Below are 23,338 nucleotides of genomic sequence, written 5' to 3' on the forward strand. Positions count from 1 at the left end.
AGGAGTATATGTATTTCTTGCTGAGTCTGGAGGAGGTTGCGCAGCAGTCTCGGGGTGGCATTGGTTATCAGTTGCCTCTCTAATGATTGCTGACGATCTTTTAAGTCTATTATGTGGACAAGGCGTTTGCGTCTTTTGCCTGTCCGAAAACGAATATCTACGCCCCGGATTGTGGGTTTGAGGGCCTCCCAGAGGATAATTTTGGAAGGATCTGTGTCCGTATTTATCAAAATATAGTCTGTGATAGCTCGTAGGAGGGCTTCCTGGTAATTGGGATCTTTAAGATGCCAGGGAGACATTCTCTATCGATAGAGGGGCGGTTGAGATTTTAGGTGTAGTTTGAGTTGAACCAGAGTGGTCCGACAGCCCTCTAGGAGGGATGGAGACACAGGACACCCTATGCATATACCTATGGGGTAGGAAAATATAATCTAGTCGAGATAGAGAGTCATGTACTGCTGAAGTATATGTGAATCCGTTTCCGGAGGGGTGATGGGACGTGCCATGCATCCGACCACCCCAGGGTGCCGCCTAGAAGATTGAGTTTGGACTTACTGGTATGATGAACGTGTCCCGAAGCGCGCCAGCCGTCACGGTGTGTCATCACGTAGTTCCAATCACCCCCCGTATGGTTAAGCCCTCAGGGAGTTCCCCTCACACCTGGGAAATCTTGTCTATGAACGTTTGCCCCAGTGGAGGCGAGGCATAGATACTGCCAATGGTTAGTTGATCTCCCAATAGTGTGCAGGTAACAAGGGTGTATCGACCTCAAGGGTCCAACCAATGCTTGGAGATGGTATATGGGACCCTGTAGTGCACCAGCACTGCAGTACCTCGTGATCCTCTTGTGAAACCGGAACGGTGAATTGTAGTGTATCCAAATCGGTGAAGGCATGGGGTTTTGTTGCCTAGGAGGTGTGTCTCTTGTAATAGAAGAACGTTGGCTTCATAACGTTTAGCTAATTTCAACACCGCCCCTATCTTGATTTTGTTAAGTAGAACCCTGACGTTCCAAGTCACTATGTTCCCTGGCTGGGAGTTAGGGGTTTGTGATGCCATTGGACGTCAATGTGTTCCGTTGCCTCGGTGTCGTGGTGTCGGAGTATGTTCTCAGTGTGTATGCGGTATCTGCGTCGGTAAAAAGATAACAATATAAAACTTTCCACCCACCTACATCCACAAACAAGGAGTATCTGTTGCGGCGGGTACGTCATTAGGGCCCCAACAGGGGGACCCAACAAGCTCCACCAACTGGATCCTAACATTCCCAATTTACTAAAAAATAACAAATTTTTTTTTTTTTTGCAAAAACATTTTTATTGCATATTTTCAATTACAAACACCTTGCAGTAATTACTCTCGTGCGGATGAACATATCCGATTGCCAGAAATCAATGCGGTATACAATCCTATTCGCTGTCATCCAGATAATCTGTACCCATCAGCGCTCTTATATGCATAAACACCCTCCCCCCCCATGTCAGTGTGCCATAATACAAGGTATAAGGATGATTCTCTCTTTTAAACTGCCGTGTCATTGGTTGCGGGCTACTCCCCCCTACAATAGCCAGGCTCAGTTCCGTAATTAAATGTAGTGTATTCACTCCATCGCTTGTGTTCTACCCGGTATATCTCTATTACTGCATTTCCGCTGGCTGCCCCGTTATAGCATCGTCCTCCACTTCTTCCGGTACCCACCCTTGGAGCTCAATCACCAGTGCCTCCCATGCACGTGCCATGTCCAGCGCCTTTTCATCATTCCAACTAAAAAATAACAATAACAGTCTAGGGGATTAGCAGCCTCCACTGGGGGCCTAGAGCCGATTCGAATGACCCCACATGTCTGTCGTATAGTTATCCATGGTACTCTGTTTGGAGCCAGCGGTCGCCTGTTTGTTTTTTTCCATGTTGGCTGGGAGGGCATTGAGGGGGAAGGAGGGCAATCAAATGAGGCACTGCAAGTTGGTACTCCTTCTGGTAGTTGTTGGTCCAAGATCCCTCAGGCTTTCACTGTCGAGCCACCATGTACGTTGATTCAAGTCCACATGCCTCCAAAGTATCTACTAGGATCACACCGGGCAGGGTCCTAGGCTGGGCCTCATGGAATCCAGCTCCCAGACCGCAAGCCGCACCGAGCCTAGCCAAGTAGGCCCCCTAAAGGGTCCTGGCTCGCCGGACCCCCGACCTGTTTTCTGCCCTGGAGTGTAGGTGTTTTCACAGTCCGAAGGCCCGGCTGCACCAGGTTGGGCCCAGCAGGCCGGGAGTATATTGTAGGGCCACGTTGGGGAAGCGTCAAGATCAGAAAGTGGTCTGTTCTCCAATGCCTATGCCAGGTGGTTAGTAGGCGAACTAGAACTCTCAGCGCCCAACTAAGCGCAAGACGGCAGGGGTTTCACCAGGTGCCACTGGTCAGCAGGGGGCCCCTCAACATCAGGCAGTGTACCTTGTGCCACAGTACCCCAGGACATCACATCTCCCTGCACTGGCCCGCCACCACACACAGGGGCCCTACGCGATTACCCAAACGGCCCGGGTCCCAAGCGGTGGCTGAAGGCACCAGGGCGTCCGTTGCAGTTCTGAATACAGGGGGACACAAGGAGCGCCACCAACTAGATCCCAACATTCCCAATTTACTAAAAAATAACAATAACAGTCTAGAGGATTAGTAGCCTCCATTGGGGGCCTAGAGCCGATTCGAAGGATCCCACATGTCTGCATCTGGAAGTTACTCGGTGTTGGCATAGCATGCCATCAGGACCGCTTTTCAGCCTTATGTATCAGTTTTATGGCACTTCGCCTTGGATTTGAGAGCGCCAGTTGGATCGAGATCTGTGTCACCGCTTGGTATTACTTCTAGTTTGGCCGTTTCTTTGTGAACCTTGCGAGGAGTCTGATTCTATTGGCGGCAGGGTATGCGGCCTAAGATGTAGAGTTTCATCCGTCCAGGAGAAGATCGCTTCCAGGGAGTCGAAGAAGTATGACTTTGATTTATAGATCACTCGCAACCAGGCAGGGTAGAGTAGCATGTACGACAAACGAAGCCGGCGTTTAGCCGCGACAAATGACTGTCGCTGTTGCTGTACAAGTTTGGTATAGTCCAGGAACACCATTATTGGATGTGAGTTGAAAAGCAGACGATCTTTATGTGCTCTTGCGAATCGTAATATATACCGGGGCATCCAATGCAGTTCTGAATATAGGGCCGCACCCTCGGCCCCACAGCCGCCGCGTCTCTATACAGCCCGGGGGGGCTGCTGCATGCAGCCCCTACCAGGCCTTGAGTCAGCTGCCGCGATGGTAATGGAGCTTAATTTCAACAAGAGCCCCCAAGGGGGGTCTGAGCCCAAGCCTCTCCAGAAGCACGCAAGGCCTGCTCGGATCACCGGAGCAGCCTGGCTCTCACGTCAGTTGGCGCGGTGGCCGTCGGGCCACAGGCAATCCCAACACAGTGGGCCGTGCCCACCCCTGCAGCCTGTGTCATCAGAGCTCCTCACCTGACGCTGCACTCCACACGCCCTGTAGTTTCACTGCTGATCCGGCGGTATAGTCCCCAGCGCGATGACCCGATCCACCTCCCAATGCATCCATTCTGCGGCGTTTCCAGGGCTTGTTGACGGATCGTCGTAGAGCCCAGTCCGAGATGTTTCTTTAACGACTGGGTTATTGTGTTGGGGTCTGGATCCTGTACGGATTGCACAATTATGGCTCGGGCCGGCAGAGCTTACTTGGAGTGTGTCCAACATATTGGCCTGCCAAGCAACCCAATTCATAGAATTATTTTTTATTCAAATTATGGATCCAGGGTTTGATAGCTAGTTGTGTTTTTGAATACTATTATAACTGAGTATTATAACTGCAGGTTGTGTTTGTGAACTTTATGGTGAGATACTACCACTGTACTTTCGCTTTTGAAATTTGCTTAGAACTCTGTCAATTGCATGAAACATGAAAGGTATACCCTTTATCCCCTTTCCATTTGATTTCTTCCAAGGAGAAGGTTGTGGTGCTTGGAAGAGTAAATTATTTATCTTCTGAAGCCACCTTGCAACTGTTCAACGCCTGCAATGGCTGAAGAACAAGGACCTGGGGCTTAGCTGCAAAAGGAAGAAGTGCAGTTTCAGTAGGAGGAAGAAGAGCTCCAGCAGAGGAATAAGGTGATGGAGTCAACCATATAGGTTTTGTTCTCACTGCCTTCTTGAGGGCAAAAGGTCAATGTTAACCTGGTAACCTGGTACCTCTGCAACAAAGTGATATCCCATGCAAACATGAAGCATTTCTCATTTGGAACAACGGTAATGAGGAAACACCTGCAGGTAATTCATTCAACCAGGCTGGTGCATGCCGAAAGAAGTTCCCACAAGGATATTAAAGAGGCCAAAGCAAAAAGAACAGTTGTGGCTACTTCTTCAGCTACTGCGACACCGTCAACTTGTTCTGCGTCATCTGACTTCCCAAACCACCAACTGCATCTCTCCTTCCAGTAGCACCTTCGGCTTCTTCAGCTACATCTGCCCCTCCACCACCAGCCGGTGAATCTGGCCCTGCATCAGTACTTGCTCCTGGTACCATGGTGCCAATCAAATTGTTGAGGCAGAATAGGGAAATTACTGAGGAGCATGGCAGTACAGTTAAACAAAAAAAGAGTGTATCCATTAAGACTGAGAAATAACAAAGAAGTGATAAAGAAGTGAATCACTGTGTTTTAAAAGAACCCTCACTCACCAACCTAGTTGGTGACATGCTTCATCATCGGGTTCCCACCGGAGAGACTGAGTGCCTCTCCGGTGTGCTGTGACGCCTGATTTACAGCGGAGCTGGGTTTGGTGGAGACAGTGCAAATTGTGAAAGTGCAGATTAAAAAGGTGTCACAATTTTATCCAAAAATAACTTTAATAGTGGAAAACTGGACACAGTTAAAAGGGGTGTGGTGGACGTGTAAGCTCTGGTGACTATTGGACCGGCTACGTCCTAATCAAAGTGATAGGTGGTCAACATGTTTCTGCTTCTGGGGATATTACGTGAAGCATTCGTCAGGACCTTTAATGGACTACCACGGCGGTATGCGCCGCTAAGGCGCACCCTAACCTGTGGTGTCTGGAACCGCTTCAACTTACGGTTTAAATGTGGCCTTCAGGATTTCTGAAAGCTTTTTTGATCTCTGTTGAAACAAAAATAATAATAAAAAGACAAACAAACAGTAATTCACAACATAAATATCGACAAGTAGACAATATATATAGAATAGATATGTCTGTAAATGCTCTCCACTAGTTTATCTGGTATTGTATATCAGAGCACCTGTATGCATACAAATATCCTCAGTCAATAAAGGTATGCTTAGTTGATAAGAAAACCGTAGTGACAATATCACTAGTAAATCGAATAAGAACACTCTTACGTTCCAAGAGAGGACCTAACTTAGGGTTTTTCTTATTAAAGGTCTATTACCTATAGCTTGAACTCTTAATAGAGAAAAACGCCATCAACAAAACTCAGCGCCAAATTTTTGTACTGAGAGAAAGAGGCGACATAGCAGACTTAAAATAGAGTGGAAAAACGTAGGGCTTATCAGACTTGATCCAGTCGTAATGGCAGAGAAATGAAAGAAATTGGATTCTAGATTGACGCTTACGTGAAGTGAAATTGCACATCACAACATGAGTCCTGATGGGGGGGCGAGACTTGTAGTCACACTCTAAATAGGAAAAAGGTGAGAGGGTTTAGGAAGAATCTCCAGAGGAGAAAACTATCCATACTCCGTTTAAATAATAAAGCTGGATTCTACCAACTACTTACTACATCAAAGTCTTCCGCCCGCTGGACACCTCCTTCATCCCTTCTGAGGACTCGAATATTGTCAGGTCCCTCGAACGCGAGGGTAAAATAGGAAGTGTTTCGCTAGGAAAGGGGAGGACGTTACGTCAACGCGCTGGCGTGATTGTTGTCCAGACGCGCGAACGTGAAAACACTAGACCGCTCGGTCATTACGGCGGGCAGTCTTTTCTTGTGAATTAATGAGCAAACAATAAATAAAGCACCTGGAGGTTTACACAAGGGTGAGAAGTTAGTCATTCCTAATCAGCCGTTAATGTAGGAACTGAAAAAAAGGCGGGCGCGTTTAACGCGCTGGCGTACTGATGATTACAAACGCGGACATGCAGAAATAACTAGACCGCTAACCCATTTAAGCGAGTGGTCGTCATGGCTTGGCAGGCAATCGATAAAGCATCGGGAGGATTGAATACAAAAAAACGTATCATACCTAATTAGATGTTGGAATAGATATGAAGGAAAAATGAAAACTTAAAGGCAGATTTTAGCTTTCGTATTCCTTAGTTGATTGACTTTAGAGGGACACATGCAATATAGGGATGGTGTTACTACACTCGCTCACTGTTCCCTTCATAATGCAAGGGAGTTGGTATCAGTAAGAGTCCTACTCGTTCCAGAAAAATTCCAGAAAACATTACAGGAAAAATTACAGAAAAAATTCTTATGATGGCCAGTATACTTCAGGGGCTCTTGTGATGCAGATTGGGAAGATACTCATTCTGGGTATTCTCAAGAAAGGAAAGAGCTAACTAAAGTAATCCCAATGGGTGCTGAATAGAGTTCAAAATGATTATTAGGGGAAAATCACAAAACACTCAGTAAGGCTGATGGTATCGAAGAGTGGTTACAGTTTGTTGTCTCTACAAATGTGGGTGAAGAGGTGTCACCTAACGTCTGAGTACCGAACCCCAGGGGATATTATCATTAAATCCCTGCGTGTGAGTGGAAAGACAGTAGATCCATCTCTGTTCTTTTTCAAATAGGATGTTAGTGGACCTATTTCCTGGTTTTATTTGCTCAATTACTGTCCAGTAGAGATCACTGATGCCATGCTTAATTTGAGCGTATTGTTCAGTTAGTTTGGTGATGTTTTTTCCACACCGTATGTTGCTCCAATGTTCTCCAATGCGTTGCTTTATTTTACATGTCGTCATACCAACATATCTAGTGCCACAAGGACACGATATCAGATATACAACATTGGACAAATTGCAGTTCGTATGTGCGCGTTGGGTCCAAACTTTTCCTTGTTCAAGTGACAAGATCTTGGTGGCTTTAGTAAGATGACAAACGCTACAAGAGCCACAGGGAAAATGCCCTGAGACTTTTGGGAGACCCCAGGACTGAAGCACAGATGGAGTGTAGTCATTCATTACTGTCCTTGGTCTAGTATGGACCAGGGCATCCTTGATACTTCTCGCTTTTCTGAAGGAGAAAAGCGTTTTTTCCCATTTCAAGTTGTTACTTTCAAGGATGCGCCAGTGTTTGCGGATTGATTTAGTCACTGCATTAGATGCAGTGCTATATGTGGTGACACACGTCAATGGGACTTCCCCCACTGGTCTTTGGGTTTCCTCAAGAAGTGCTTGTCTGTGTTGATTTTTCGCCCTCTTACAGCTACGCTTGAGGATTTTATCAGGGTATCCGCGTTTTATCAATTTATCCGATAAACTCGCTGATTGAGAGCGGTAGTCTTCCATTCGACTACAGTTGCGCCTGATGCAAAGGTACTGCCCAAAGGGGAGATTCTCTCTTAAAGGCCTCGGGTGGAAACTGGAAAAAGCCAAAAGGTTATTTTTTGCCGTAGCTTTATAGTGTGTTTTAGTTAGGAGTTTTCCTTCTGATTTTGTAATAACCAGGTCCAGGAAAATCATTTCATTTGTATCATAGGAGTTGGTGAACTTAAGACTGGGATCACGGGTGTTGATCCAGTCAAAAAAATCCAGAAGTTGGCATTCGGGCCCTTGCCAAATCAAAAAAACGTCATCTATATATCGTTTCCAGAAAGATATAAAGGACGAGAAAGGATTGTTAGACGTCAGAATGTGTTTTTCTCAAAATCGTAGACGTAGAGGCCTGCCACACTAGGGGCAAAGGTACTCCCCATTGAAGTACGGGTGGATTGTAAAAAGAGGGTCCCCTTATATTCAAAAAAATTCTTTTCCAGGGCGAGAGTGGCACAATCTACAACAAATTGTTTAGATGTTTGAAAATCCCAAGGGGCTGCCTCCAGAGTATCATGGATGACATTGATGGTGTCTACCTGGGGTATACTGGTATATAGGCTCTCGATGTCCAGAGAAACCAGAAAGGTGGAGTCATCTTCCACCGTAATGTCTTGTAAGAGTGCCAGGAGACTTTTAGTATCTTTAGGATAAGTAGAGGTAGCTTGGATCAATGGTTTTAGGAAGAAATCACAATATATGGAAAGAGGTTCCAACAAAGAGCCAATACCTGAAACAATTGGAGCATGGCAGTATGGCAACATACTGTCTCCACTGCCATACTGTGATTGTTGCGAAACACAAGGAAATGATGATACATCAGGACCTGGTCATGGCTCACCAGTGTCCTCCCGAAAACCCTTTTAATTTTTTTTTATTTTATTCCTGTTTCCTGTTGAGACTATTGTTTTGTTTGGTCAAGTTGACCTTGTGAAAACAAAAAACTTCCAGAAAACATCATAAAAAAGAGGGGGGGTTCTATTATGAACTAACCAAAAGTCTAAAAAGAGAAAGAGTTTGTAGTAATATTAACCATAGGTTACTCAGGTATTTGAAATATAACATTGTCATTAATATAAAGATAAATGGTAAGTATAAGGTAAGTTAAACATGTACCTTAAGGTGGCTCATTATAAATGGTAAGTTAATAATAGACTACTGCAGTGATATCTGATTGTATTTAGAGAGGAGTGCAGAGTCGTAGATAGTAGTTACATAGAGTGGAGTGTATTACAGTGAGGTGGTATAGAGAGGAGTGTAGTGGAGTGGGTCCAGTGGAATGTTGTTGAATGGAGTGTTTTCGACTGGAGTGTCATTGAGTACAGTGTCGTATAGAGGCATAGAGTGGAATAGAGTGTTGTAAAGTGGAGTGGCATACAGTGGAGTAAAGTGGAGTGGCACAGCGTGTCATGGCATACAATGAAATGTCACACAGTTGAGGGGCTTGTTGTAAAGTAGAGTGGAGTGGTATAAAGTGGAATGGTGTGTCATAGAGTAGAGTGGAGTGGCATCTCATAGAGCTCCGTATCGTACAGTGTCTTAGAGTAGAGGGGCAAAGAGTGGAGTGGCACAGAGTGGAGTGGCATGTCGTAGAGTGGGCTGGTGAGTCGTAGATTGGAGTGGAATGGCGTTGAGCGGAGTGTCATTGAGTAAAGTAAGTAAAGTGTCATAGTTTGGGATACAGTGGAGTACAGTTTTTAGTGGAGTGGCACAGAGTAGAGAAGAATGGAGTAGAGTGCTGTAGAGTGGAGTGTCATACAGTAGAATGGAGGAGAGTGTCATAGAGTGGAGTAAAATACAGTGTAGTGTCGTAGAGTGTAGTCTTGAAGAATGGGGTGTCGGAGAGAGTGGTACAGTGGAGCAGAGTGGAGCGGCATACAGTGAGGTAGTAGATTGTAGTAGTGTGTCATAGAGTAGAGTGGAGTAAAGTGGTGTGGAGTGGCAAACAGTGGAGTAGAATTTTGTAGAGTAGAGTGGCATAGAGTGGAGTAGAGAGTGGTAGAGTGGAGTAGCGTGGAGTGTCAGAGTGGACTGGAGTGTTGTGGAGTGGTATGTGGTAAGGTGGAGTGGCGTGTCGTAGAGTGGAGTGGTGTGTTGTGGAGTAGAGAGTGCAGTGTAGAGGGGCATAGAGTGGAGTACAGTGTTGTAGAGTGGAGGGGCATGTCATACAGTAGAGTGCAGTGGCGTGTGTTACAGTGGCATGTCATAGACTGTCTTATAATGGAGGGACGCACAGTGCAGTGGCATGTCATACAGTAGAGAGACTTGTCGTAGAGTGAAGTAGCATGTCCTAGAGTGGAGTGGCATCTCATATATTGGAGTGGCCTGTTGCACAGAGTTGTCAAGTGGGGTACAGTGGTGTAGAGTGTAGGGGCATATAGTAATGGAGAGTGTTTTAGAGTGGCGTGTCATAGAATGTCATACAAAGGAGCAGAGTGGGGCAGCGTGGAGGGGCATAGAGTGTAGTAGAGTGTTGTAGAATGGAGTGGAAGAAAGTAGAGTGGCATGTTGTACAATGGAGTGGAGTGGAGTGGAGTGTCAAAGAGTGGCATTTTGTACAGTGTCAGAGTGAAGAGGCATAGAGTGGAGTAGCATAGAGTGGAGTGGCATAGAGTGGAGTGGCATGTCGAACACTGTCGAAGAGTGGAGTGGTGGGGCATAGAATGGAGTCTGCCTCCTGCCTAAAATCTCCTCCTTTTCAATGTAAGTCAATGGGGAAAATCAATTCCCCAGGTTTTTTTTCAAAAACTCACTCTTACCATGTTCAAAATGTTGGTGCGCAAGGTACATTGGTTCTCGAAGGGCAGGAGGAATCGGGTATGGACATGTACTCGGATAACAGAGGCAGGAGGAAGATGGGTAGAGGCACCAAACTGACTTTCCAGGCAGACGTCAGGGGTTGCAGCAGCACAATACTGTGCAATATTGTGCTGCACAATGGACAGTGGAAATCAATAGGGAGGGGAGATGAACAATAGAGAGCAGAGGGGAAAGAGGCAAGGGCAGCAAGCTGACTATACTGGTCAGGGCATGATAGCAAACCAGACAAAGCAGGACGGAGGGGATAGGGGTCTACACATGGACAACTGAGGGCAGGGGGCAAGGGGTCAGGGCAGCAGCAGCAAGCTAACCATGGAAGGCAGGCGAGATGGGCACTGAAAGCACAAAACACCATGGAGGGCAACAGTGAGACAATGGAGGGAAGGTGGGAGGGGGTCAGGGCAGCAAGCTAACCACACAGAGCAGGTGGGAGGGGCTGTGGCAGCAGAGAAGACCATGCATGGCAAGCAGGAGAGTTAATGGCAGCACAACTGTTATGGTGGGCAAGAGGGAGGGGGCAGGGGCATTTGCCAAGGACCTTGGAGAACAGAAGGGAGGGGTAGGGACTGTACACAGACAAAAGAGGGTAGTGGAAAAGGCTTCACAACAGACTATGCAGGGCAGGCAGGAAAAGCTGTTGCAGCACAGCAGTGCACAGACTGGAGTGGCAGCAAAATAGACTATATAGGACAGGAGCGAGGGAATAGGTGCATTGAATTTGGACAGGCAGGATGGAGGTGGCAGGGACAGGCAGGTGGGAGAAGCAGTGGCAGCTCAACAGAACACTCAGAGTAGATAGGAGGGGCAGTGGCAGGTCTATGAAATATTGTGGGCAAAATGGAGGGAGCAGGGGCATGCACACAGACATCAAAGGGCAAGAGGAAGGAGAGCAGGGCCAGCGAGCTAAGCACAGAGGCTAAGCAGGAGTGCCATGTTGGGGCATAGAGTTGGGCAACGGAGGGCAGGAGGAGTGGGCGGGGACATTAAGCTAAATGCAGGGCAGTGGCAGCACATAGGACCATGCAGTGCAGGAGGGAGGGGTCTGGTGCATAGACTCGGACAACAGAGGGTAGGGAGGAGGTGGATGGGGCAGCAAGCTAACTGATTAGGGCATGCAGGAAGGGCAGTGGCAGAACAACTGCCACACACAGCTGTAATGTGGGAGCAGGGTCATGGACCTGGACAATGGATGGCAAGGAAGAGGGGGGCAGGAGCAGCATGTTTGGGTGGGGGCATCACAATGCCGGGGCAGGCCCTGCTTTCAACCCCATCCCACCATGCATTGCATTGAGCATCTTACTTAACGTTTTTTTAAAACATAGAAATTCTATGAAAAACACAAAGGTTACAGGGATGTTATAGTTAGGAAAGAGAACTAAGCAAATCTTAGAAATTCACTGGAAAAAACAAAGGTTACATGGATGCTGTTAGGCTCAGATTTCACTCGTACAAACCAAGTAAAATTCAGCAATTGTAGTTACTTGAGCGAACTATAACTTCCAACCCCACAATGTACTGCTTCTGACCTCACATATTACATCACTCATGACATGCTCAGTGACATCACTGATGACATTATCCAGTGATAATGAGTGTTTTCTAAATGTTTATGAGTGTTAAACACATATACTAAGGTACTACAAAAGTTAAATGACTATTCTGTGTGTACTACTACACTTTACCATAAAGCATGAGACATATAGTTCCAATCCTTACCACCAAAATATCATGTGCTGCAAGCATGTGGAAGAATGTGCGTGACTCCCCCAGCAATGACCCATAGCGCAAAGCACTGCCTTTCATTCCTTTGCATTGGATAGGCTTTACATGGGTGGAACATGGGCGTTCCCACTCATCTAGCCATTGGTTTTGATGCAAACCCAGATTTACAGAGACTTGTGAACCTGGATGTGCACCAAAATGGTACCCCTATCCGTCAGAGATATAGCAAGAAGAAATATGTATTTCTCCTTGTTTCTTCCTGTTTCCATATTTGTTGTATTCTGCAGTACACATGGAAAGAGGAACATGCCTCTAAGGATTGTTTTTGTGCAGGAAGCTATCCCTTCCTGCACAAAAACAACCCCCTTTGGCATTACGTAGCCCACAGTATACCAACACAAGGAGAGAACAGAAATGCTCCATACTTTTATAAACATGGAGCATTTCTGCTCTCTCCCTTTAACTCAACGCAGTGCAGCAAGGTCTCTTGCTGTGCAGCGTTGCCTGAAATAATAGTAAATGACCCTATATACAGACCCAAAAGGGGTGGAGGACTCTCAGGAAAAATCAGGAAAGGTATTGGACAGAGTCAGCAGGCTGAAAAAATGATTAGACAGACGAAAGTAGACAATCCTTTCTGACAGACTTCACACTGCTCAACGAGGTGTCCGTTCTCCTACAGAACCCAACATCAAACATGGCAATGCCCATCTTGTGTCCCGGCTGTCTAGCAACCAGGGCACACTGTATGTGTATATTTATGCATGACACAATCTGTGTCTCAGATCACAATAAATTATAGACCAGGGTTCATTGCCTATTGGTGGCAGAGACACTGATTAAAGGCACTTACTTTCATCTAAGGCCTGATGGAAGGGAGTGGATCACCAAGGTGTAAGGGATGTTTAGAAGGGAGCAACCAACAGAAGGTTGGGTACAGAAAGTAGATGTAGACCATGGCTGACAGTATTACTGGCTCCTCAACAACGACTAAGAAATCACTACAGGGGCACAATGTCTGAGGGACGGAAGAAAGGGAAGATGGGATGGAGGGCAAGCACAAAGGCACAAAAGCATAGCAGGATGGATGTAAACATACAGTTGATCACTCAATGTCCATAGCACAAGTTAGACAGACAAAAAGTTCACATGGGCAATCTTTGGCAAAGCCAATAGGTCTGGCGTTGACTTCAAAACTTTTGGTTTTGCCAATGCTTGTTTTATTTTGCCATGGTTTTTGTAATACTTTATGAGAAAGACTGTCCTGTGCACACACATCTGGCCAGCTGGAAATAATATTTGTAAGAAAAGTGTACAAAACACATTCAGAGATGGCCGCCAAAGCAAATTAGTTTGCGAAATGTATTGTATTGATTGTTTTTGGTGCTTTCTTATAATATATAGGCACTCAGCCTTGAGTCTCACTATATTGAACTACGCATCCGATAATGCACCAACAACTTAATGTTAACTGAACAGTATAAAATGCAACAGAGAAATAGGACTCACGAACCGTGAGAAAGACCTCGGTGTTGAAACGCGTCGGTGGAGTGCTTTGCAATTACTGATTTTAATAAAATAAAGGAATTACTGCATTGAACTCCGTGGAGTGCAGTGTATCTGTTAATATATATATATATATATATATATATATATATATATATATATATATATATATATATATATATATATATATATATATATATATATTATCTACTGGCGGTCGCCAGTAGATAGTTATAGTTAGGACCGTGTTTCCATAGGAAATCCCCAACATTCTATTTTGAATAACTTTGGCGCCGATTGACGAATCCTCGCGAAATTTTCAAAATAGGTGGGGCGCTCCGCTCCGCTCCTTCCCTGAAAGTCTCGGGGGGATTCGTCAAGCGGGGGCTGAGAAAAAGGGGGGGTCCCAAAACGCGCTTTCCCCATGCATTTTTCATTGGACCTTTAGTCCAAGCTGCAGCCCGAACGGCTGAACAGAATTACTTGAAATTTGGCAGAGAGGTAGTCCTCAGGTCAGGGATGTGCCTTTTGCAGGTCTGGTGTAAATCTGTTCAGTATTTCCTGAGAAAATAGCATTTAAATCAATATATATATCTATAGGCGCGCTCCGAGCGCGTACCGTAAACTTACTAGCGCGATTCTGATTGGTTGTTAGATCTTAGTAAACATTCGAATCGGTCGAAACCAGGAAGTGTCGGCCGCCATTTTGTCTCTCGCAGTCTGAGGGGGTGAAAAACAAAGGTGGATAACGTGAAAAGGGGGCAGGCTGGACAGTTCCTGACCCCCTAGCCTTGGTCAGGGGGTCCCAGAAGGACCCCCAAGGGCAAAAATGTATTTTAATTTTTTTACGAAAAATCGCGGAGTGCGCGTAGCATACGCGCACGGTAGAAACGAAAAATTTCGCGAACTACGTAACGTGGACGCCCGGTGCGCGAAGTGCACCGCACGCCTACAGCGCGCGCACGGTGCGCGAAGCGCACCGTGCGCGCACGGTACGCGCACGGTGAAAAAACTTTAAAAAAATAAATAAATACATAAATTAGCATTTAAAAAACCGTACAAATTCACTGAAAAAACCATAGGTTTCACACACGTTATAGTTAGGAATTAGCATTTAAAAAACCTTGCAAATTCACTTAAAAAACCATAGGTTTCACACATGTTATAGTTAGCTGGGCATTTCACTCGTGAAAAACCAATGAAATTCCCCCGTTATAGTTAGGTCAGATAACTATAACTCGCGCGCCCGCAATCCAGTGCTCATGACGTCACATATTACATCACTCATGACATGGTCAGTGGCATTACTCATGACATCACCGATGACATCATCCTTGTGATAGAGTGGCGGTCGCGCGAGTTATAGTTATCTGACCTAACTATAACGGGGGAATTTCATTGGTTTTTCACGAGTGAAATGCCCAGCTAACTATAACATGTGTGAAACCTATGCTTTTTTAAGTGATATCTATATATATATATATATATATATATATATATTACCTACTGGCGGTCGCCAGTAGGTAGTTATAGTTAGGACCCTGTTTCCATAGGAAAACCGCAACATTCTATTTTGAATAACTTTGGCGCCGGTCGACGAATCCTCGCCAAATTTTCAAAATAGGTGGGGCGCTACGCTCCGCTCCTACCCTGAAAGTCTCGGGGGGATTCGTCAAGCGGGGGCTGAGATAAAAGGAGGGTCCCAAAACGCGTTTTTACGATGCATTTTTCCATAGGACCTTTAGACACAGCTACAGCCCGAACGGCTGAACAGAGTTCCTTGAAATTTGGCAGAGAGGTAGTCTACAGGTCAAGGAAGTGCCTTTTGTAGGTTTGGTGTAAATCTGTTCAGTAGATTCTGAGAAAATAGCCTTTAAATCAATATATATATCTGAGCCAGCTTACGGTGTGCTTACGGTGCGCTTACCGTACGCGTATGGTGACGTGCGCGAGCGCGATTCTGATTGGCTGTTCGATCTAAGTAAACATTCGAATCGGTCGAAACCAGGAAGCGGCGGCCGCCATTTTCTCTCTCGCGCTCTGAGGGGGGCTGCAAAAACCAAGACAAAAAACATCTACAGGGGGAGTATATTCAGTTCTTTACCACCCAGCATCCATATATGTGTCCCAAAACAACCCCCAAGGCCAAAAAAACAACTTTTTTTTTTTTGAAAAATCGCCGATTACGCTTACCGTACGCGTACGGTTAAAAATTTTCAAAAAAAAAAATTATCCACATTTTCCCCACCCCGTGTGCAAATGGTGCCCGTAGGGCTCCATTCGTGCATGGCATATTTATAAATGTAAAGTACAAATGAATAACTGCGTTAACTGGGCGCGCACGCCACGAATGGCGTAAAGTAACTTAGCATTTAAAAAAACGTACAAATTCACTGAAAAAACCATAGGTTTCACACACGTTATAGTTAGGAATTAGCATTTAAAAAACCTTGCAAATTCACTGAAAAAACCATAGGTTTCACACAAGTTATAGTTAGCTGTACATTTCACTCGTAAAAAACCAATGAAATTCCCCCGTTATAGTTAGTGCAGGCAACTATAACTCACGCGACCGCAATCCTCTGCTGATGACATATGTGTCTTTATGAAAAAAAGATATATTTGTAATATATGTATAGCTAAAATTTAATGGAAGAAGACATGGGCAAATAAGTGTCTAAATACAGTATTAGCATCAGCAGAGGATTGCGGTCGCGTGAGTTATAGTTGCCTGCACTAACTATAACGGGGGAATTTCATTGGTTTTTTACGAGTGAAATGTACAGCTAACTATAACTTGTGTGAAACCTATGGTTTTTTCAGTGAAATATATATAGATATATATATATATAAATAAATTACTTATTTTGTTTAAAAGGCATGGGGGTAAAGGCATATGTGGAGTGAAAACATACGTGGTAAAGGCATTCTGTGGTAATGGATCAGTAGTAAAGGCATTACATTGTAATGCAAGTGTGTTTTTCCGTATAGTCAACTATGTTTAAATGGTTTTTAAGTCACACAAAAACATTTTAAGATTTGAAGACAGTTGAGATTTATTATTGAACGGGAAACACTATGCAGAGGATTAGCTACATCAAAAAGTGTCCTTCCTCCCATATATTGCCCATCCGTGCTTCTGTACCCATTTTCGCATTTTCCCACCACTAGGCTACTGAAGGGGTTGCTCCTCTGTGAATGTTGTTTTAGCCAACCCAGCTCCTCGATGTATTATTGTTATTGATGGATGTCCAGGGCCAGACCGGTGGGGGGGGTTGGGGGAGGTTTGGGGTTGGGGGTGCCGCCGAGCTCTTTGCCAGGGCCGGTTTTCGGCCGATTTTGTTACAGGGGCGATTTTGCAGCTATTATGCAAAAACGGACCTGTAACAAAAACGGCCCCCAGGGGCCCAAACCGGCCCCCACCCGTGCGGCGCACCAGGGTATTGCCCGGTGCCCGCTACGGCCAGTCCGGCCCTGTGGATGTCGCTGGGAATTGAAACGCTTTCCTTATTTAAAGCTACATTAAATGGCGCATCAGAAACTCTTTTCCTATGGTCTAAAAAGGATATATTTTTTGTGTGCTCTCTAGGAAAAGGAGCTGCGGAATCTGGCCGCAATGGATTTGGAGTTACAGAAAATAGCAGAGAAGCTCAATGACAACCGGCGAGGGTGAAGGCCGAGCTGCCACGTGACCAGTCCCCCAAGGGTGCTCTCAGCACAGCTTTCGATACTCCGGATACCTAAACATATTGCTATTATCACTGCCGCTAAAATGTCTTGTTTTCTTAGACACAAACTTTATTGTCCAGTACGTGTGGTGTTTTATACCGTAATAGTTACTTTATGCTCCGCAACTAGTGTGAAATAAAAGAGGACAGAAACGAAGGCAGACAGTTACTATGCTTGTGAGAAATGGTTGTTTTATTCTTCAGAAATGTGTCTGTCTCTTGAGTTTTAAGTATTAAAAATTGTGATCAGTCTCGAAACAATCCTTTAGTCCTGGCTACTGTCTCAATTATTATCGGTGTCAATTAATATAAAACGTCTATCTACGCTGTTTATATAATTATTCTGCTTTTCCAAATAATAATGATGAACCTTCCTGGTGTAATATAATAAATGTAAGGCAGTTCACCACTTTAGAAATTAGTTTGTATGAATAGTGACTTACAAAATGCACAGAGAGCTGAAGTCATTCACACACCCCTCGCGCCACAATGACATCACAGGGTTGCCTGTTCCTACTTCCGTCCTTCAGCAGCCTCCATTTTGGTACTGAGGGAGAAGGGGAAGGTGAAGCGGAACCCAACAAAGTAACAGTGCGTCAAGGCCTCTATTTACCTTTTATTTCACCCAATGCACCTGAAACCGAGCACAAAAGCAGTGTTACGGGCAGCAGAGAAGACATTAGGGGTAGAAGCTGCTACCCTTGGCTAATACCAATTGATATCCATGATAGTTTTCAGAATCATCAACAGTCAACTGATTAACGTTCTAGGCTATCTAGTTCAAGAGGTAAAATGTCATACTCAAGTGTTCTGCCACAAAGGTACTACGGAAAGAGATCAGGACCAGACTGAGGAACCAAAACACCCCAGGCAAAAGTGTTCAAACCAGCTCTGCTCCCTTGGTGTCCTCCAGCTAACTCTCTCTTCCCATACATCTATTCTCCCTCTCTCCTTTACCTTTCTGATCGCTTTCTCTATACATTCTGCCTCCTATCTTTCCCTATTACTTGAAGCCTCCCCATGCCTACTGCAATTAACCTCAGGGTCCTGGGGAAGGTGACAAAATCCCCAGGGGAGGCCCTGGTCTTGAAAACTGGCATCCAAGGGCCCTAGCCTACCTGAGAAATGCCAAGTGGTATAAAAGACCTGTTCAGCCCTGAAAGAGATGGGGCAGTTGATGGCTGATCATCCTTACAGACAGAAGCATATAGGAAAAAAACGTAACTTACTGTAGCAATAGCCTCCAGCCTCGTCTTTTCAGTGGTGATGATTGGTGACCATGCACGAATGGACCAAGTCAAGGAGAGGGAACCGAAAGCCAGGAATACTGCTGCCATATTGACAAAGTGAAGGCGTCTAGTCATGCTGAAGGACTGCCACACCAGACAGTTGAATATGCCATAAAGGTGGGAGAAGAGAAAAAAGGAAAAGAGGAGCTGTTTTGCATGCTTGTAATTATCTTTTGCTTTTGCTGTAGGGTGATGAGGAGCCGCTAGGAGCTTGCTGCCAGCCCTGCGCATGCCGTTGCTCAGGTGCATGAAATTGCAGGTATATGATAGCTGTGTGTGAACTGTGGGCCTGATTCACGAAAGGTAAACTTACACGTTTCTGTAAGTTTATGTTCTTTCGGTATTCACAAAACTGCATTGTAATAGTAAGTTTACAAGTACGGAGACTCCACAGTCAGGGCAGAGAACTCCGCACATCAAAAAATAGGATAGGCCTATCCCTTTATGTGCAGAGTTCTACTCCCTGACTGCGGAGTCTCCGCACACTTAAACTTTCTATTAAAATGCAGTTTTGTGAATACTTAAAAATGTAAACTTTCTTAAATGTGTATGTTTACCTTTATGAAGCAGGCCCTATATGATCTGGCAGGCTTGCAAGGTTGTTTTCACACCATCCAAGAGCGTCCAGACTAAGCAGACCAGGAGCTGTTTTATGCAAAATGCCTGGAGACGCAATGGGCATATGCGCCTGCTTTGCGCACCCTCCGGGGCAATTTGGTGTTACAGAAAGGGCAGCAGATGCTTGTGTGGTGCTGTTTGAAATACAGGTATTGCTGGCGCACATATAGCAGCAGCGCTATCACCACAGGGTGTTTCATCATGTGTATGGGAGCAGGGCCACCTGCAAATGAGGGAATCCGTTTGCCTCTGCTCCTGCGCCGTATTATAGACGTGGCCACATAGTCAAAGTAGCTGTCTGGAGGCGCATTAACAGTGCCACTTAAAAGGTGCGCTCCCTGATGGCAACCCTCTGGAGGGGGAAAAGGACCCCCAAGACATTCCTTTGCAGGCAGGTGCAGTCACTCACTGGACCCGCCTGCAAGGGGATCTCTCCCCCCTCTTAAAAGGTTGCCAACTGCACAGTGAAACATGGGGTGGCTGTTTCAAAGCCGCTCTGCTTTTTCACTTGAATGCACAGGAGCTGAGGCAAGATGGCCGCTGATCGGCCGTAGCGAGAAGTCGCAGAGCTCTCTCCCCCCTTTCTACGATCTGATGGTGATGTAAAGAATGCTGCTAGTCCCTATTCGGATAAATCGACTACCTGGTTGGACACATGAATACGATCTACTGTGGTTGCCTCCCCGGGTTGTTTCATTGGCGATTTCTGTACACCATAAACTTGGCCGTGCACTAGGGCTGTTAAATCGGTGGAGAGCCAAGTGTAGTATGGCGCCGAGGGGTCCTAAACAGCAGAAGGAGCAGAAAGACCAGAAAGAACAAAAGGGTGCAGGCGAAATTAAAGAAACGCAGACAGACGCGATGGCCCTGGTCTCGTCTCTGCATGACGAGGGCACCCGCGCAGGGTGACCGCTAAGTAACTGGATGGGCCGCAGGGCGCTGGCAGCAGCAGCGGGACTGTGGTGACTGGCGGCAATAAAGACTCTGCCAGCGCAATTCGGAAAGCCACAGTATCTAAACCAGGACAAGATGCGGGCAAACCTAGGGAAATCACTTTGCGGCAACCTACCTTGATTGAATCCTTTACCGCAAGGACGGCAGAGACCGCGGGAGCCAAAGCCGGAGCCGCTGCGCTTGAGAACGCTGAAAGTCTGGTAACCGGGCAACGCGAGGATACAGTGTTGCAGCCACACTCCGGGTCTGTCGATAGTCAGAGGGAGCCGAGCGCTGAGCTCACGGATCTAACAGGCAGTGCTCAGGATACGCAGAGTATGGAGGTAGGAAGCTCCACTCTTGGTGGCATGAACATAGACTATGTGGTATATGATGTTGGGAGTGCTGAGCTGGAGACTGCTGGGGTGACGGCGGGGGGTGAGCTGAATAGCCAAGCATTGATCCCCTCAATGGCCCCCTCAGTAACCTCTATGGCAGCCATAGACGTGGCAACCTTAAAGCAGTCACAAGGTCTTATCCAGGATAAGGGGATCACTGGCTTGTCCGATGGGGATTGTTTCTTTTCCCTCAATGACGACTCGGATTCCTTTCTATCTAGCGAAGGAAGTCTATCTAGTGCCTCAGACTCAGTGGAGAGTTAATCTGCGGCTCATAGGGTTTCGCATCAGAAGAAGAGGTCTAAATCAAAATCCAAGCTACCAGTTAGTCCGTCAAACACTGATGCCTCTAGGAAACTTCTCTGGGATTGTTTAGCCACATCACAGTTATATCAGGATGATGGCGGCACAAACATGAAGGCGGGGAAGAACAATTCAAGCAGCCCACCTCAGACTCCATCAATGGTTCTCCTTTACACTACCCTGAAACAAATGCAGGGAGAAGCAAGGTCAGAGAGTCGGAGAGCAAAGCAGGCAACTAAGAAGATACAGGGATCTCTGAGAAAGATGAACAAACTATACGAAGACATGGCAGATAGGGTTGCCCATGTTGAGGAAAGAACAGAAAGACCGGAAGATGATGTTAGTAGGTGGCAGTCATTTAAGGAGGCACAAGAGAAGGCGGTCGAGGACGTCCAATGGAAGTTGGAGGATTTTGAGAACCGCCAGAGGCGGAATAAAATTAGGCTGCTGGGGGTTGCTGAAGGGGTTGAAGGCCAGGACGTTAGGTTGTTTGTCATCAAGTTGTTGAAGGGAGCCTTTCCCGAGATGGCCTCCTGGAACTGGGAGAACGAAGTGCAGAGAGCTCACTGGTTTCCTCCGACCCAAAGGAAAGTCCATGGGGCGTCTCAAGCTGAAAGGCCTAGGGCAATCCTTGTTTATGTTGGCAATTACCTTCTCAGGCAGGAAATCATGGACAAGGCAAAGCCGGACTCCAGGCGCACATCTGACGGTATCACATTCTTTGCCCGTCCTGACTTCTGTCACGTTACTGTGGAAAGAAGGTGGAGGCTAAGGCAGTTGATCGCCCCTTTTCAGGGGCTTGGGTGTGAGGCCTGTTTATTGTATCCAGCCCGGCTTAAAGTTATAGCCAAAGGGCAAGTCAGAATGTTTTTTTCCAAAGTTAAGGCTCAACAATATTTGGTAGAGCTGAAGGAGCAGAAGGGGAGATAAGAGAGGGGCCTTGGCTGGAATTAGGGATTGTCAGGGTTTTTTTTGTTTTTTAGATATTTGAGATTTAAGCGGTACAAAAGGACACAAAAGGTCACAAAGGGTGGAAACAATAGGAAGGGGGGCTGCGACTCGCTACGGGCTAAGATGTCACACATAGGTCATGACTGACCTATTTGTCTGTAAAGGGGGTGGGGAGGGTCTGGGGGGACGAGTCTGAGGCTTGGGGGGGTTGGGGGAGGAATGGGGGTTCATATGGTACAGCACAGCATGGCACCTGAAATGGATGGGTGGACACGTAAGGTGTAGCAAGAATGGGGTAAGAGGGAATTCAGGATGGAGGAAGAGGAATTTGTGTATTGATTCACTGGTCAATTGGTTGGGACGGGTATTTGATGTGTTTTAATGAGTGTACGGATTGCTGCAGTTAATGTGTGTGGGCTGAATGATCATCTTAAAAGGCAACGAGTTTCGGCCACTCTGAGATCAGTGCGACTGGATTTTGTCTGCCTACAGGAGACGCATGTAGAGGGGACAATGGGCTATTTACTGGAGCAGCTGGGTTTGTTTTTAATCGCACGTACGAAACAAGGGGCTAAGACTAGAGGGGTTGCTATACTGTCCAAAAGAAATTATGTCATAGTTAAAAGAAAGCTGGAAGATCAATGGGGTAGATGGGTCTTGGTGGAATGTATAATAAATGATGAAACGCTAACTATAGGATCGGTGTATGGATCTACTAAGGATGATCCGTATATATTTGAGTTTTTAGATTTAGAACTAGCTTCATGGCCTGAGCCGGTTATCCTATGTGGAGATTTTAATATAAACGGGGTAGGGGGGCTGGGTACGGAAGTGGGACATCGCTATGTTGGTCGCAAAAAAACATGTAGAGCAAATGTTGACTTGGCTCGGAACAACTCCTTAACAGATGTGTGGGCACGTTTGAAGCCCCTTGATCCTGGTAGTACTTACTATTCTGCCCCACATAAGGTCTGTGTTAGATTAGACTATTTTTTTTATATCGAATTGCTTGTTGTCAAGAAGTCAGATTGAGAAACTGCCTCGGATTATCTCTGACCATAATCCGCTAGTGTTAACATTAAAAATGACAGGAGTGGTTAGGCGGGAGCGGATATGGACTTTTGAAAGAGGATTACTCAAAGATGAAAGCTATCTCATACATATGAAGGACTGGATAGCAACCTACTGGGAGATTAATAGAGGTAGCACTTCTTCAGGGGTAACTTGGGATGCTTTTAAGGCGGGCATCCGGGGTGAGACGCTGAGCTTTAGCTTATATAAACAAAAGCAGGAGGAGTTAAGAGTGAGAAAGCTGGTTAAAATAGTTGCTGATGCAGAGGAGGAACTGAACTTAGCAATTCTTTCCGGGGTCCCCCTTGATCAGGTGCTTCTTCAAGTTGCATGTGCAAAGGCTGATGCAGTGGAGAGCATTGCTAGTAAGGCGGCTGCTACTTTTTTAATAAAGGATGAGCAATGTCGTGAATTGAGTGAGTGAGTTGGGCATACTCTGGCGG

The 23,338-nt window shown here is 45.9% G+C and overlaps 1 protein-coding gene across 1 annotated transcript in view; it reads left to right on the forward strand.

Annotated features, from left to right (window-relative positions):
• CHGB (chromogranin B) overlaps positions 1-17,600 on the forward strand; it is a 275,815-nt gene extending 258,215 nt beyond the window's left edge. The window contains exon 5 of the mRNA XM_085612628.1: positions 17,194-17,600. Within this exon, the coding sequence (XP_085468754.1) occupies positions 17,194-17,277 (84 nt within the window). The 3' untranslated portion in view covers positions 17,278-17,600. The remainder of the gene's footprint in view (positions 1-17,193) is intronic.
• Positions 17,601-23,338: the final 5,738 nt, after the last annotated feature.

The sequence above is a fragment of the Triturus cristatus genome, chromosome 6 (genome assembly GCF_964204655.1).
Source record: "Triturus cristatus chromosome 6, aTriCri1.1, whole genome shotgun sequence".
NCBI classification, from domain to species: Eukaryota; Metazoa; Chordata; class Amphibia; order Caudata; family Salamandridae; genus Triturus; species Triturus cristatus.